The sequence below is a fragment of the Garra rufa genome, chromosome 1, assembly GCF_049309525.1.
Source record: "Garra rufa chromosome 1, GarRuf1.0, whole genome shotgun sequence".
In the NCBI taxonomy this organism is placed as follows: Eukaryota; Metazoa; Chordata; class Actinopteri; order Cypriniformes; family Cyprinidae; genus Garra; species Garra rufa.
The window spans coordinates 52,485,617-52,502,804 of record NC_133361.1 but is presented as its reverse complement, the minus strand read 5'-3'; the positions used below and the strand labels follow the sequence as shown (position 1 = coordinate 52,502,804).

General features: G+C 39.7%; 2 protein-coding genes across 2 annotated transcripts; both read left to right on the top strand.

Annotated features, from left to right (window-relative positions):
- Positions 1–5,967: 5,967 nt before the first annotated feature.
- Positions 5,968–7,015, top strand: LOC141324392 (mitochondrial ribosome and complex I assembly factor AltMIEF1-like). The gene is made up of 2 exons (XM_073833541.1): positions 5,968–6,064; positions 6,759–7,015. Exon 2 carries the CDS (start codon positions 6,803–6,805, stop codon positions 7,013–7,015), a length of 213 nt encoding a protein of 70 aa, XP_073689642.1. The 5' UTR covers positions 5,968–6,064; positions 6,759–6,802.
- A 4,280-nt stretch (positions 7,016–11,295) lies between these two features.
- mief1 (mitochondrial elongation factor 1) lies at positions 11,296–17,182 on the top strand. Its single transcript, XM_073833540.1, has 4 exons — positions 11,296–11,442; positions 13,480–13,657; positions 14,587–14,849; positions 16,089–17,182. The coding sequence occupies exons 1-4, from the start codon at positions 11,296–11,298 to the stop codon at positions 16,905–16,907; spliced, it is 1,407 nt and encodes a 468-aa protein (XP_073689641.1). The 3' UTR covers positions 16,908–17,182.
- Positions 17,183–17,188: the final 6 nt, after the last annotated feature.

Below are 17,188 nucleotides of genomic sequence, written 5' to 3'. Positions count from 1 at the left end.
AAACAAGATAACATATCCAGAAGCGGTTAGGAAGGTGAATCAGAAAAATGAATGAAACAAAGGGGGAAGTCAAACTGTGAAAGAAATAGAACTAACAAGTAAGGGAGAAGTCAGGAGTGATTAATGCAACAATGGAGATCAAATCCAAAACAGAAAGAATACAAATACTTGTGAAGGCAGCAGTACAACATCTAAATATAAGTGGGCTGACTTGGGAGGAAGTAAGAAATGATCTCAGTGGTCAGGCAAGTCAGGAACAAGCATGGGTTGGATAGTAATAATGGTCCTCTTAATGCAATGGAATGCGAGGAGCTTACTGGCCAATGGACAGGAATTTAAAAAACATGTTGAAGAGTTATCTAGCAAGCCAGATATAATTTGTGTTCAGGAAACATGGTTGCGATCAAATTTAGATTTTAGATTAGGTGGGTATGACAATGTTAGATATGATAGGAGAGAAGGAGCAGGATGAGGCTGTGTAACATTTATTAGAGAAGGAATTGCATTTAGGGTGATAGGAGTAGGAAACGAGCAAGAATAAATAGCTATTGAGATATGGACAAAGGAAGGAGAGCTTGTAGTTAATAATTATTATAACCCTTGTAAGAAACTTGACTTAAATAAATTAGTGCAAATTGCAGGAATAGACGGAAATAAAAAAGTGATTTGTGGAGACTTTAATGCACATAGTACGTTATGGAGGGGTACCAAAATAGATGTCAATGGAGAAGTGATTGAAGAACTTTTAGAAGAAAAGGGGATGCTATGTTTAAATGATGGGTGAGGGACAAGGTTAGATGTACACTCAGGGAAAATATCAGTTTTAGACTTAACTTTTGTTTCTAATAATTTAGCAGGGAAATGTATGTGGGGAGTAGATTATGAATCCACAATTGGAAGCGATCATTATCCAGTTTACTGTAAAATATTGTTGCAGGAAAATATGCAACAAAGGGAAAGAGGAAAGTGGATCTTTGCTCTTGCCAACTGGGAACAGTTTAGTTTTATATGTGAGCGAGAAATTGATAAAATCGATTTAAATGAAGATATTGAGGAGATTGATAAAAAATTTAAAACTGTGTTACTGGAAGCTGCTAAGGAGTCAATTCCTGAAAGTAATGGACAAATGAAAAGACAGACGGTGCCTTGGTGGACTAATGAATGTAGTAGAGTAATAAAAGAGAGAAATAAAACCCTAAGATTATTAAGAAGAACTCATATAACTATCAAAATGTAATTAAATATAAGCAAATGCAAGCAAAGGTTAAGAGAACTATACGTAATGCAAAAAGACAAAGTTGGCAGACATTTTGTAACAAAATTGGTAGATCAACGCTTGTAGGAGAGATATGGGACATGATTAGAAGGATGAGAGGGATCAAAAGAGAACTGAAATACCCTGTGATGAAGGTGGGTGAAGTAACAGCTATATGTAATGAAGAAAAGGCGGAAATGATAGCAAAATCACTTAGTGAAATTCATAGTTCAAATAATCTAACTGAGGAAGGAAAGAGAGGAAGAGAACTAGCAAAAGCCGCTTATTCAAGATATGAGGAACAGAATGAAAAGGAGAATGAAATAGACTCACCTTTTACTATGGAAGAATTGAAGAGAGCAATAGCAAGAACGGGAATAACATCTCCTGGGAAAGACGAAATATGTTATGTATGTAATGTTAAAAAAATTGGGAAATTTAGCATTGATAAAGCTGTTAGGTTTTTATAACAAAATCTGGGAAAAACGAAAGCTGCCAACTGAATGGAAAGAATTATTGATTATTCCTAATAGAAAACCAGGGAAAGAACCATCAGACCCATAGATTTATAGGCCAATAGCCCTGACTTCACATATTGGAAAGATAATGGAAAGAATGATTACAGAAAGAATATCATTTTATTTGGAAAAGAAAGGATTTTTATCACCTCATCAGAGTGGTTTTAGGAGAGGGAAGTGTGTCACACCCTTGGACTATTTAGTTTGGTTTCTCCCATCTCCCCAGCTGCTCTGTGTGTTTTGGTTCCTGCCTAATTTCCCACACCTGTGTTTCCCAATCATTGTGTCTTTATAAGTTTGTGTCTTTGCTTTGGTTCTTGTCGGTCTTTAATGTTACCACTTCGTGTTCCTGTGTTTGCCTGTTTTCCATTGGATTTATTATATACTCTTACTTTTATTACGTCGTTGTTCGTGTGTTCCAGCCTGAATCGTGACAGAACAGACCGACCAAAACAGTTTTTCCACGTCTCCCCCCGTTTTTGTTTCTCGTTCCTTTTCCAGTGTTTTTGTTTCCGTGGTGTCAGCATTATGAACCCCCTACTCCGTTCAGAATTCATCCTCCTCCGGCTGAAGCAGGGGGATCTACCGCTCGAGGGATTTACAATCATGTTCCAGCTTGTAGCAAACCACCAGCTACCCACCAGCTAACTCTGTGCGTTCTATGACGCTAGCCTCAACGCGTCATGCAGAGCGTCGTAGTCCGAGGACGGCCCTCGAGCGGATTTCGATGCGTTTGTGGAGTGGACACTGGTGAGAAACAAACCCTCGTTTCCCGCCTGTTCCAAGGATAGTCTCGTCAGTGTCACTCCAGATCCAGAACCCAGCCAGCCACCCCGACTTGCGGATTACGAGCCTAAGCCCACTGTAGACCGGAGCGACAGCAGTATGGAGCGCCGATGGGGTCTTAACTTCCGACCAGGTGCGAGAACCGGCCACTACATCTGCGACGGTGGAGTGCTTCGTGGAGCAAAAGAGGGCGGTAGAGAGCCCTACCCACTGCACCACCACTGGGGGTGAGCAAGAGCACAACTCTGGGGACTTAATACACTTTGTCACCGACATACCTGTCTGCCTGGATTTCCCTCCCACCCTCCCTGTTCTGTCTATGCCTGAATCTCCGCTGGTTCTGTCCAGCCATCCTGAATTCCCGTTGTCTTCTGTCTGTCCCCTTGCTCACCCTCAGCCCACCATCTGTGCGGTGGGTTCGCCGCGGGTCTGCCAGTCTCCATCGGTGTCATGGCTGGAGGATCCCTCACCATCGCCTCCAGCCTCAGAGTCCTGGACTCCGCCTCGGCTCTCCGACCCTGCGGCTCCACCCCGGCTCTCTGCTCCCTCGTCTCCACCCTCGCCCGTTGGTCCACCAGCTCCACCGGGCTCCATCGTCCCTCCGGCTCCGTCCTGGTCAGTCGTCGCCCCACCGACTCTGTGGACCTCCTCCCTCCCGCGGGCACAGCCTCGGTCCTCTGTCGCTCCGGCTCCGCCGTGGACCTCCGGACCTCCATCTCCGCCTTGGTCGCCAGGGACTTGGGTTCCACCTTGGCCCTCCGGATCCTCTGTGTCGCTCCTTGACCATCGGCTTCCCGTCTCCGCCTCGGGCTCTCCCACCACCTGCTCCGCCTCCGTCGGTCGGCCCCATGGAGTCATCAGTCTTCCCTCCACCATGGCTCCTCCCTCCATCGGCTCCACCGTGGCATTCCATCATGGCTGCGTTCTGGGTCCCACCTGGCTCCTCTTGCTCCAGCCCCCTCCTGTCACCTCCTTGGCTCCTCCCTCCGTCATCACCTCCATGGACTGTTCTGTCACACCCCTGGACTCTGTATTTTGCCCTCCTCCCGGGAGTCCGTCCTCCACCAAAACCCTCTCCTAAGTCTTTGTATAATCTGTTTTTTCCTGTTTGGCGGCACGAGGACGTGCCTTCCGGGAGGGGGAGGTAATGTCACACCCTTGAACTATTTAGTTTGGTTTCTCCCATCTCCCCCGCTGCTCTGTGTGTTTTGGTTCCTGCCTAATTTCCCACACCTGTGTTTCCCAATCATTTTGTCTTTATAAGTTTGTGTCTTTGCTTTGGTTCTTGTCGGTCTTTAATGTTACCACTCCGTGTTCCTGTGTCTGCCTGTTTTCCACTGGATTTATTAAATACTCTTTTATTACGTCGTTGTTCGTGTGTTCCTGCCTGAATCGTGACACTATGGACCCTATTATATGTCTCGAAACGGATATTAGGAAAGCTCAAGTTAATAAGGAATCAGTAATGGTGGTTTTCTTTGATATTGAAAAAGCGTACGATATGGTTTGGAAAGACGGTTTAATGATTAAAAAAGATAGGAATAACGGGTAAAGTATATAATTGGATTAAAGACTTTTTATTTGATGGATCAATTCAAGTAAGAATTGGAACAGCCTTATCTGGAAGATATAGGGTAGAAAATGGTACCCCTCAAGGAAGTATTATTAGTCCAATACTTTTTTCCATTATGCCATCCAACAGTAAAGGTACTATACCCGTGTTGGGAAAAAGAAAAATCGAAACAGAGGTGTTTTGCTTGGGAAGGGGAAAAGCAACACTGTAAAATTTACGGTAAAAAACTGGCAGCTGTGGTTGCCAGAATTTTACCGTAAAAAAAATATGGTAGCAATGTTTTACATTTTAAGGTTTTCACTTAAATTTACAGGTAAATATCGTAATTTCATACTAAAAACCGTAACTCATATAACAGTAATATACCAACTTTTTGAAGCACTGAAATCTGTTTCGTACCTTTGTAATACAATGATAACCACCAAAAGCGGGTGGTGATGACAACCAATGTCCAACACAGTTTTTCACCGTATATAGAAGGGAACTTACCATTAACCATTTCACAGGTTTTTTCCGTAGCATTTTTACAGTTTTTTTTAACCGTTAAATTCACTGTCATTTTTTACAGTAGGAATTGAGTCAAAGAGGTTATATCCCTACGATTTCTCTACTAATAACTTTTACCTGCTGTATCTCTGGATTTTTATTACATTTACATTTACATTTAGCAGACGCTTTTATCCAAAGCGACTTACATTGCTTGACATTTTTTTTTTTAAGTGCTTGCAATCCCTGGGATCGAACCCATGACTCTGGCATTGTTACTGCCATGCTCTAACCACTGAGCTACAGGAAAGCTATAAGTTATATACTGGTTTTAATGGAAAGGTTTAAAGATTCTGGGACTATTGTAGCTGTGGTTGAGGATAGGCTACAAACGGTCTACCAAGCATTTGTACCTGTATTTACTGATGGATCTAAAAATCCTAAGTCAGGTAGAACAGGTTTCGCTTTCAGTAACGCATCCTTAAACTTCTCTATCTCAAAGAGAACATCAGATCATTTGTCTGTTTTTACAGTTGAATTACTAGCAATTACAAAAGCATTACATTGGGTAGAGGAAACACAAATTAAAAAGATTATTCTTTGTTCAGATTCATGTTCGGCATTAAAATCACTGCAAGCATTCACGGCTCATAGTAGGTAGGATATTATGAATGAACTATATGAAAGTCTATACAGACTTAAGAAAAGGAACATTATAATAGCAAAACAGGCATTAGAAAGTGAAGAAATCATGAATAGATCATTAAGTAAATCAGAAGCCAAAGCTATAATTAAAGCTTATACTGTCACAGAATGGCAACAAATACAGGAAACAGGACGTCATCTTTATAAAATACAACAAACAGTTAGAACAGTATGGAAATCAAGAAGAAGTACTAAAGAGGAAAATATACTTTCAAGAATTAGAGTTGGCCATACTAAGTTGAATAACACCCAACAGGACTATGTGATTGCTGTGGTGTAGCAGAGACAGTGGAGCATGTCATTTGTGCAAGTCAAAGGTATTTTAATGAAAGAGAAATCATGAAGGAGGAGTTGAGGAAGGTAGGAGTGGATGAAATTAAGATTGAAAGAATAATCGTGGGTGGGGTTGACAGCTTATTTGGTTACCTAAAAAGAACGGGACTAATAAAGAGAATGTGTTTTTTTTTTTTTTTTTTTTTTTTTTTTTTGTGATGAATGGGATATACTCTGGTCCACACTCCAACACGGTGGTGATAATGCATCGTAATATTAGTGCTACCCGCCATTAAACATAAAAGAAGAAGAAGAAGAAGAAGAACTACAAACTTGTTCCAATAACCCCGGAAGTAACGTTCCAGTCACTTACCATCTTCTTCCGGAGCAGCATTGGTCGACCCCGCTTTGAAGACTGGTCTCCTCCACCCTTGACAAGCTAAATATTGATTTCTGTCTGTTTTAAACGTGAGTTAAAGTTTCTTGTCGGCTCCGAATATGAGTTTATGAAGCATAGGAGACCTCAGAGGCTGATATTGTGGGCATATTTACACAGTTAAAGAAGGTCACCGGTGAAGAAGCTAGCTAACGGTAGCATGCAAATAACTGCAACTCAGTTTATAAACGTCTTATTTTCATACGCATTCGCTTGAACTGCTTTGCGTAGATCGTGTAATTAATGTTCGAACGTTTATATTTGTATTTTCTTTACGTGGTAATCCTTACTATTAGTGGAACAGGCTTGAAATCTGTCGCAGTGGTTATAAAGACAATCGTTATGTTTATTAGTTTGTATGTTCTGCTATAAAGTAAGGCGTTTTTTTTAAACGATGTATGTGTTTTAAAAATCCCCAGCGTTAATAATGAGACTGACAATTGCGGTGACACTGCACGTGTAATTACACGGTCACATGACTGAGAATGTGGTCAAGAAGTCACACATGCCAGCATTGTCCTGGTTTTGTTTTTGAAAGGACACATTGTGGACTGTCCTTGTTTGAAGAAGAGCACTGAATTGTGATTTGAATGTGGTTTGGGTGTGTCAGCTGTTTATTGTATCTGATAGCCTTATGATAGCAATAACCACAACACTTTGGTGTGGTCAGTGACCTGTTGGCATCCATTGTAGGGTGGTATTAAAGTGCCCGCTTTCTTTTTGCAGGTGCGTGTGAGACGTCTGTCTCTGGCCGCTCTGAGCTCTCCCTGATGGGCGGCTGGTCCCGCAGTGCTGTGCTGCAGCTGTACCGAGCACTGCTCCGTGCAGGCCAACACTTACAGTACACCGACCGTGATTATTACCGGCGTGCAGTGACCCGAGAGTTCCGGCGCTGTCAGACCCTCAGCGCCCCAGCAGAGAGGGAGGACGCGCTGAAGAGAGGCCAGTTCTTCCTCAACAGCGGGCTGGGCGGGTTGGTGTAGAAGGAAGTGGTCCATCAGCACCAGACAGTTTTACCGCTAGCCGGTAAGATGGAATTTGTGCATCAGAAACATTGTAGGCAGTTTGAATTTGGATGACAAATTTATTTTAAAGGTGCCATAGAATGGAGAACTGTATTTACCTTGGCATAGTTGAAAAATAACAGTTCTGTATGTGGACATAACATACCTTGAGTCTTAAACACCATAATTTCCTCCTCCTTATAAAAATCTAGTGTTTGCAAAAGACCACTGAAAAATAGGTCAATCCTAACATTACACACACTATTACGCAATAGTCGCAATCGTTAATAGTTACGCCTCCAACATTTGCATAGCCCAATCATCAGATGATCTCCAGATAAGCTATTGTGAAAAAACAAAGCGGGGACAATAGCGAAAATGGCAGATCACGAAGGGATGGGTTGGTGTTTGTACTCAGAAAGGCAAGAAAAACAAATAATGCATTCTAATAAAAGAAGACAGACCACTGACGGGGCATGGTTAGCTTCTTGCTAGCGTTAGCCTGTTACATTTCAGTACATAAGATTTCACTTATCACATAAACAGAGTAAGGAGAGATGACTGCATGGATGATGGCGAATGATTTACAGATCTTACTTATCACCGCTGACAGCATCTAAACTTGTCAAATGTGGTAATTACTGCCGCTGTAGTATAACGTTACACAGAGCATGTGCAATCACCGATCTCAAAAGTGAAACTAAAAAGTTATCGTGCATTCAAAACGGCAGTTTCAATGCCCTGCATATTAATAGCGGCTTGAGCTCCATGATTAAATATATATTTCCTCCCTGTGTTTCCTTCCTGCTGTGTGAGAGCGAGCCACTCTGTGAGACAGCCAATCAGAGCAGAGCTCCTCATTATTATTCAGGAACCTCCCAAATAAGGTAATAACAGACCATTTCATTCTAGGGACAAATCCTAGGGTTGTAAATGGACCTGTAAAACCGTTTCTGGAGAATTTTTACCCTTTCCTATGCCATATACCTTCTATGTAGATATCAGAGAACAATTTAAAAATATTGTATCAATGCGTTCTATGGCACCTTTAAAATGGTGTTTATGTTTTAATGTTTTAGCATTGTGTGGACACACCACCCTACAATGATAAAAATCCATTCACTCCTTTTTTTTAATCCCCAAAAAACCTAAACAGTCTCAATTATCAAGCTGTTTTGTTTTTCTGAGCAGTATGATGTCATATTGCTCAAGTTCCGCCCACGAGCACTGACGGACTGTCCTGTATTAGCATATTTCCACCTTCAGCCAGTTGCATGCTGTCTGCCATTTTGTCCATGCTCAAACAGCTGTGGTGACAATAATGTCTCTTAAAGGGGTCATCAGATGCCCTTTTTCCACATGTTCATATGAATCTTTAGGGTCTTAATAAAAAGTCTGTAATATACTTTGGTTAAAAAATCTCAATAGAAGTGTAAAAAAACACCCTTTTACCTTGTCAAAATCAGCTCTGCAAAATATCAGCTCATTTTATTGCATGGGCCCTTTAAATGCAAATGAGCTCTGCTCACCCCCCAGCCCTCTCTGCTGAGGGATTAAGAGGTGTAATGTTTACTTAAGCCGCGTTTAGCCGTATTTAGCTGCGTTTATCTGCTAAACTTGCCAAGAAGCACAATTTTAAGAAAGGCCATTTGCAAAGATGCATAAAAAACCCTTACACTCATTCTGCTGTGAGTGAAGGTGCATCATTAATGATTCACATGAACATAGATGCATATGTAGATCGGGATCGGCACTTTCCTTTTAAAAACCTAAAGTAACGTTAAACCTCTGCATCTTCAGTGGCTCAGATGTCAGGAGTAAATGACGACTGCTATGTTCATTATTACATCCAACAACAGAACACCTCAATCGCTCAATTAGAGTCTTCCTCTGCACCTGAGTCACACAATGGCGATAGTATTCGAACGTTTTCAGCTCGGTGAGGGCGGGTCTAAGGTAAGACGCTCATGTCAATCAACTGTGTGCCATCACACCGACAAGAAACTGAGAACGACCTGATTTTAAAAAGGGCATATTACTTTTAAAGATAAAAAAAAAATACCACTGGGTGGATTTTGATCATTGTAGGGTGGTTGTGTACACAAACTGCTAACACACATTAATGTTCAAACAACATGTAAAAGTGAGTTTTGCATCCGATGACCCCTTTAAGCAATGCAGGGTCACTGTGAACTGAGCTGTTTTTGACGAGGTGAAAAGTTGTTGTTTTACACGGCAGTTGAGGAATTTTAACCAAAGTATGTTGCGGACATTTCATGAAAAGCCTAAAGAGTCGTACCAACTTGGTAGAAAATGGGCATCGAATGTCCCTTTTATCTAAAACTATTTTTTTCTTGAGATGATGCCAAAATAAAATGTGTTATTAGTGTTATTTTATATTATTTATATCATTGAATATTATTATATACGTGTTAGAAGAAAAAACGTAAATATGTTTGAAATATTTCTTTGGCACCTAATTAAAATAAAATGAAGTACTAAAATTACTAACTAGAAATACACTGTATTGCCAAAAGTATTGTGACACCTGCTTCTAATGAACAGGTTTGACTGCTTTAGTAATTTCCATGAGTACAAATTTTAATGTTAAGCAATGTATGATTTTAATTTTGTAGCAGCAGTTTTGACAGGACTCTTTTCTATAATAAAACGAGTCTTGACAATGCATCTGTGTATAAAGCAAGGTTCAAAAAGAAACAATTGAATCAGTCAGTGTGGAAGAACTTGTCTGGTCTGTATAAAGCCAAGTCCTAATCCCAGCTGAACACCTCTGGTGTGACTGTAAATGCAAACCTTGAGCAAAAACTCATCACCAAACACCAATGACTTGTACATAAGGGTACATTCATTTTAGACACTTCCAAAACGACAACAAAGATGGAAATACAATTTTTAAATAAATTAATCATGTTTTCATCTTTGTTGCCACAGTTTTGGAAGTGCCTTTTTCTGTTCTAAAGAAGGCGGTGTCCCAGTATTTTTGTCCATATAGTGAATGTACAAGTCATTGTGGTGGAGTTTTTGGCTCAAGGTCTGCATTTAAAGTCACACCAGAGGTGTTCAGCTGGGATTAGGACCTGGTTTTACCAGATCAGTCAAGTTCTTCCACACTGACTGAATTAATAGTTTCTTTTTAAACCTTGCTTTATACACAGATGCATTGTCATGTTAGAATAAAAAAGGGTCCTGTCTAAACTGTTGCTGTAAAGTTGGAAGCACACAATACCCTATAATATGCTTAAACATTATGGCCCGGTTTCACAGACAAGGCTTAAGCCTAGTCCTAGACTAAAATGTAAGTCTGAGCTGTTTGAACTGAAAGAAACTTGCACTGACTGATCTTAAAATATATCGGTGTCTTTGTTTTGTCTCAAGATGCACACCAGTAATGTTTTTTTTCTAAGCATGTTTATAAAAATTACTTAGATATCCTAATTGAACTATCTGCTAATCCTGGCTTAGTCTAAGCCCTGTCTGTGAAACCGGGTCTAAGATTACTAAAGTAGTCATACCTGTTCATTAGAAGGAGGTGTCCCAATTTTTGGAAATATAGTGTATATAAAAACTAAACCAGAATTTAAGTAAAATAAAAACTAAATGGAAATGTATATAAAAACAATAATGACAAAAGCACATAACAAAGTTACTTAAAATGAAAATATAAAAATAACATCATAAGCTAATTCAAATAATTAAAGCAATATAATATAAAAAATGCTAAAATAACACTGCTCAGTACATGGCTCAACGCTAAGAATTTTCTCTGTCCCTGCCACAAATAAACTTTTTGTGCAAACATTATAATTACAATTATTGCAAAATGAATGTATGAAAATGTAAACTGCTATTTTTTACTAAAACTACAGCAAAAGATAGAAATAACTGACTTAAAACCATTTTTAGCTGGTGAAAATACCAGTGTCCTAATAATTTTGTCCATCACTGTATATTTTAATATTTAACATTTTCCCAATCCAGCCGTAAAATTCCGTCAACTGTCCCAGTTGTCTTTTTCTCTGGTTTATATATAAAGCCCTGCCATACCGGTTTTTCTGTCTAAACTTTTTTTTTTTTTTTTTTTTTTTTTTTTTTTTCAATAACTACATTGAGGTTCACTTGATGTAATTTCTTAGTGAACTGCAAATAAGCTGCATATTACACAACTTGTAGTTGATGAGTAAATAAACTTCTATTTTCTTTTCCATTTTCTTGCTTTGTCTTAGGGAGGGAAAAGATCGATGGCAGGAGTGAACGGGGATCGCAAAGGAAAGAAAGACGACAATGGGCTTGGCACGGCGATCGACTTTGTGCTCTCTAATGCAAAGCTGGTGCTGGGAGTCGGGGGAGCAGCCATGCTCGGGATCGCCACACTGGCGGTCAAAAGAGTGAGTACAGGAACATGTTTTAATACCCTTTAATCCTGTGTCCATGTTGGAGGGACTCAAATTTCCAGTGATCTTGAAAATTGATGAGAATTTCAATGAAAACTGTTCAGTCTTTCTGATGGAGCTTTTATTGAAACTGAGCAGCAGAAACGACTTCCAATGAGTCCAAACGATATGTGACCCTGGACCGTAAAACCTGTCTTAAGTAGCACAGGTATATTTGTAGCAATAGCCAACAATACATTTTATGGGTCAAAATTATAGATTTTTTTTTATGCCAAAAATTATAAGGATATTAAGTAAAGATCATGATCCATGAAGATATTTTGTAAATATTTTAAAACTTAATTTTTGATTAGTAATATGCATTGCTAAGAACCTCATCTGGACAAATTTAAAGGCGGTTTTCTCAATATTTAGATTTTTGTTTTGCCCCCTCAGATTGCAGATTTTCTAAAAGTTGTATCTTGGCCAAATATTCTCCTATCCTAGCAAACCATACATCAATGAAAAGCCTATTTATTCAGTTTCAAAAAAGGATACATTTACTTTTAACTGTGTTTTTGATCACTTCAGTTTAATCTTAACATTTTGAACATCACAATTCAGTGTGGATTATTTTATGAATCTGTCACAATTAGGGATGCTCATATTGACCGTTTAACCGTTAACCGACAGTAAGAATTTTAACCGATTATTACTATCAGTTAAACGGTTTAAATTTTTTATTTTTTCTATTTTTATTTTTAATTTTTTTACGTTTGCTGCATGGTGAAAAAAAAATTTTTACTCACGGGAGCGTGTCGAGTGCGGCTGTTCAGACATATTTTGCTGAGTAACCACCTGCTTTACCTTCTCTTAGTTTGTGTAACTGATGTAGTAGCCTATATGCAACACGATGGCAATGGCGATATTGGGTTACCAGAGAATGAATCCGTGAATAAACGTATTCAAATTCTGAATTAATTATAGTCAAAGACTATAGAATACTTTGTTATAGTCTAACAAGTGCGCGCTCCCCTTACAATCACTGGAAGGCTGTCACTCATACATTACTGTAGTTCATCTCAACCTCACAAAGTTAATAAAAAGTAATAAAATAACCTTTACACTGTACATTTATTCTCTTATTTACATCATGTCTACACTTTATTTGTTTTTATGAGAGAGTTCGCGGAGCTGTAGAGATCAGCAAAACTGAAACCTGCACTTTGAGTGGTGAGTGGATTGTAACATAGCCACCTCTGATTGGCCACAAATCAACAGATATGTCTGTGATTGGCTATTGAACGCTGTGAAAACACGTTTCTCCACATATGACCAGTGGATGAAAAGACCCGAACCGCAAATTGAAAGGATTTTTGTGATGTGTTTTTGTCGCGGATCTAACAGGTAACAGGCAGCGTTCCAGTCTATCCGTACAGCATGTCGACATGTTAAAAACTAGGTACACTGAGGTATAGGCTGGCCTGCTCTATATTTTTTATAAGACCGGTACAGTTCTTCAAAGCGCATAGAAGGATTCAGTGTGTTTTAGTTTTGCCATCTTAATTAGGTATTATTTAATTTATACATATTTAGTGTAGGCCTATTTATATTATTCTTTTTTTTTCATTCTGATTTTCTGTTCTCAGAAGCGCAGCTGATGCGTGATAATTTGAGTATATGAATGCAGTTTTTGTTGTTGCTCTGTATGCTGCTGTTTGCACGTTAAAATAAAACATTTGCTTGTATTTTTTATGTATCGTCACGGATACTCGTGCATTCTATTTTTATTTTAAACAAATTTATTATTCTAATTTTATCAGTTAACGGTTAATGTTCGGATAACGAGCAGCGGTTGTCGGTCAGGGAAATTAACCGAAATGAGCATCCCTAGTCACAATGCAATTCAGCTTTGCAAAGAGAAGTCAACACTGTTCAATATCCTGCGCAAGAGACTGCACAAGTTCTTTTTTTAGGAAATCCTACAAGTGTACCTCATGAAGAGAATTGAGTTATATATGGAAGTGTATAATTGAGTTTGGTTTATCGTAGATGTACGACCGAGCGCTCAGTGCCCCATCCAGTCCCACTAAAGACCCGTCAGGACGAAGAAGCTGGGAGGAACCAAGCTGGCTGGGGTCGTCACCACGAACACTGAACCACGACATGAAACAGAACGTCAGCCGCTCTCTACAGACTCTCCCCACCTCCTCCAGCTCCTTCAAGCCAGGTAATGAGTCTCTGGTGCCTTGCATACTTGACATCCTGTACTTTTGAATGCAACATCCACAAGACAACATGTGCTTTTCAACTCTCTGATGACCACAAACGTTCTTGTTTTAGTTTTATTCCATATTATTGAAATATTTTTGGTTATTTTAATTAACCTTTATATTTTAATCCTGGGCCATCATGAACATGATAATCCCCAGTTTATGTTATCCTAACCTGTATCCTTATTGTTTACCAGGCTTGTTCATATTGGAGTGTCTGCTCTACCTGCTCAGTGGGTATTTAAGCCCTTCCTTAACTAACACACTGTAGGTTTCTATAGACCCTTCATTTGTTTTATGGGCATTTTGACTAGTTGGTATCTTGTCTGAATGACTAGTCAATGTGAAGGAAGTATTGGAAATTTTTGTTGAATGACTAGTTCAGCATCCTGTGTCATCCATTCTCCAACATAGACCAAACTAGGTTTTAATATGTGTCTGGAAAACTAAAGATTGTGTTTCTTTAGGCTATGTGTTGTGATTAAAGGGATAGTTAGAAAATTCTGTCAATAATTACTCACCCTCATGTCATTCTTTCGTCGACCTTTGTTTGTCTTGAAAACACTAATTAAAATATTTTTGATGTAATCAGAGAGCTTTTTAACCATTGAACGAGGTAGGACCCTTGCTGTCTGTGGAAGGTCAGAAAGCACTCAGATTTCATCAGATATATCTAAATTTGTGTTCCAAAAAAAAATCGACGATCTTACAGGTTTGGAACGACAAAATGGTGAGTATTTAATGACAGAAAATCCATTTAAGTAGAATTATTCTACCAGGTTTTGACCTTTGGAAGGTGTCTGAATGTGTGAGTGTGGTAAACTGATGTCATATGTCTAATTTTATGTTTTCTTCTTCCTTTTTTTTTTTTTTTTTTTTTTTTTAGATTCTTTACATCGTAGTTTGGCCCGTGGTGGTGGCCGCCCTGGTAAGGCTGAATTCCAGAAGGCACGTATGCGGCTCTCACTGCAGGAACACCTGTGGGCCTTCTTTCACGAGCGAGTGGCGATCCCCTCGGAGGAGCAAGCTGTCGCTCGCCGTGCTGCGTTGGATATCTGTGCGGAGCTCAGAGTCTTTCTTCATGCCAAACTGCCTGATATGCCCCTACGGGAAATGTATCTAAGCGGAAGTCTATACGATGACCTTCAGGTGAGAACTCGTGTTTTAGTTCTGTTACGTAATTACCTGATACTTTACTCACTCCCATGTGATTGTCCCATGTCTTCAGTCGCATAGAAGTGGAAAACATTCCAGATTTTTCTCCATGTAGTGGGCTTAAATGGGGATCAACGGGTTGAAGGTTTAAATTGCTGTTTCAATGCAGCTTCAAAGGGCTCTAAACGATCCCAGCTGAGGAATAAGGGTCTTATTTAGCAAAACGATTGGCCATTTTCTAAAAAAAAATAAAATAAATGTGTATACTTTTTAACCGCAAATGCTTGTTTTACACCAGCCTAACCTCACGCATTGTGGTTTTGTTGAAAAGATCACACGCGTTTAGTTCTTTGTCTGAACTAGGTTAGGTTAGGGCGAAAAACCCTCAAATCTCATTTTCTCCTCCAACTCCAACTTCCAATATCGTTTTACTTTTTTTTTTAAAAAAGGGCATTTTAGTTTTTTTGTAGATTTATTTTGTAAACACTGTACTTCCGCCTACGTCGTGCGTGACCTTTCCAACGTGAGGTCAAGCTAGTGAAAGATGAGCATTTGTGGTTAAAGTATATAAACTTTTTTAAAACTAATTGTTTTCAGAAAATGACCGATCGTTTCGCTAGATAAGACCCTTATTCCTCAGCTGGGATCATTTGGAGTCCTTTGAAGCTGAATTGAAACGGCAATTTGGAACTTCACCCCGCTGATATCCCTCATTGAAGTCCACTATATGGAGAAAAATCCTGGAATGTTTTCCTCAAAAACCTTAATTTCTTTGCGACTGAAGACAGAAAGACATGAGCATCTTGGATGACATGGGGGTGAGTACACTATCAGGAAATGAACTAATCCTTTAAAGTAAAATACAGTAAAAACAGTAATATTGTGAAATATTATTACAATTTAAAATAACTCAGCAGCTATTCAGTCTTCACAAGTCACATGATCCTTCAGAAATCATTCTAATATGCTGATTTGCTGCTCAAGAAACATTTCTTAGTATCATTAATGTTAACAGTTGTGCTGCTTAATATTTTTGTAGAAACACATTTTACCAGGATTCTTTGATTAAATAAAAAAGTTTAAAAGAACAGCACTTATTTGAAATAGAAATTTTAAATGTCTTCACTGTCACTTTTGATCAATTTGCATCCTTAGTGTTGATTGAAGTATTCATTTTCAGTATTCTGAATGGAAGTGTAATTCATCCGTGACTCTTCATTTTTCACATTTTAGGTGGTGACTGCTGACCACGCCCAGCTGATGGTCCCCTTGATCCTTGAGAAGAATCTCTGGTCATCTATTCCTGGCGAGGACACCATCATGAACCTTCCTGGCTTCTGGCTGGTTCGTCGAGAAAACCTTGAGTACTTCCCGCGAGGGAGCAGCTACTGGGACCGTTGCATGGTGGGTGGCTACCTTTCCCCAAAGAGCGTCCTAGAGGTTTTCGAGAAGCTCGTCGCCGGCTCCATCAACTGGCCCGCCATCGGTAGCGTTTTAGATTACATCATCCGACCCGTGGTCCCATCAGAAACGCTCACGCTAGAAGTGCAATACGAAACGGATCGCCGCCTATATGTGGACTTCCTCCCACTGCTTGTTATGGAGGACGGCGTCTCGTTGATTGCCAAACCGCACCGATTAGCTGCCGAACGCCATGAGAACCTGTGGCGACAGAGTTTTCGTGTGGCGGAAACGGCGAAGCTACGCACGCTCGATCAAGAAGACGTCGGGTGCCGCTGCGCGTGTCTTAAAGTCATTAAAGCTGTGTGTAAACTGAATCCAGCGCTGACACGATTAAACGCAAGCCAGCTCACTAATGCAATCCTTCTCCTGAGCGAACAGGAGGGCGATTGGACTCAGGAAGCGCTCGCTGATCGTTTCATGCACCTGCTTCGTGCACTAGTGGGACACCTAGAGGCTGGGAGGCTACCATGCATCTTCAATCTCAAAGTCAACCTGTTCTGTGAGCTAACGCCACAGGAAATAGACGAACTGGGATACACACTCTACTGTGCATTGTCCGACCCAGAGAGCCTTTTGAGAACTGTTTAACAAACACGCATGCACATGTGCAACCACTTTTTGAGTTGAGCTGATACACAAACCAAAATAATGGCAATGTTTTCATACGTGTCTTGTTCTGAGTAGATCAGTAACGTCACATTTATATTTTTGTCAGTCATACCATCATCAGTTTTTTCAGGTACTACAACCTCATCTGTTGGTCATATTTTATATGGCCCGTCTTATATCATTTCAGTGTTTTTGACTTTCCTAATGCACAGTAAAGTGTCATGATTATTATATATCTAGTGATAAATCAGATTCTAACT

Coding starts and splice junctions, on each gene's coding strand:
- mief1 (XM_073833540.1), top strand. CDS start 11,296: ATGGCAGGAGTGAACGGGGATCGCAAAGGAAAGAAAGACGACAATGGG. Junction 11,443..13,479: donor CCACACTGGCGGTCAAAAGA/GTGAGTACAGGA, acceptor GGTTTATCGTAG/ATGTACGACCGAGCGCTCAG. Junction 13,658..14,586: donor CTCCAGCTCCTTCAAGCCAG/GTAATGAGTCTC, acceptor TTTTTTTTTTAG/ATTCTTTACATCGTAGTTTG.
- LOC141324392 (XM_073833541.1), top strand. CDS start 6,803: ATGGGCGGCTGGTCCCGCAGTGCTGTGCTGCAGCTGTACCGAGCACTG.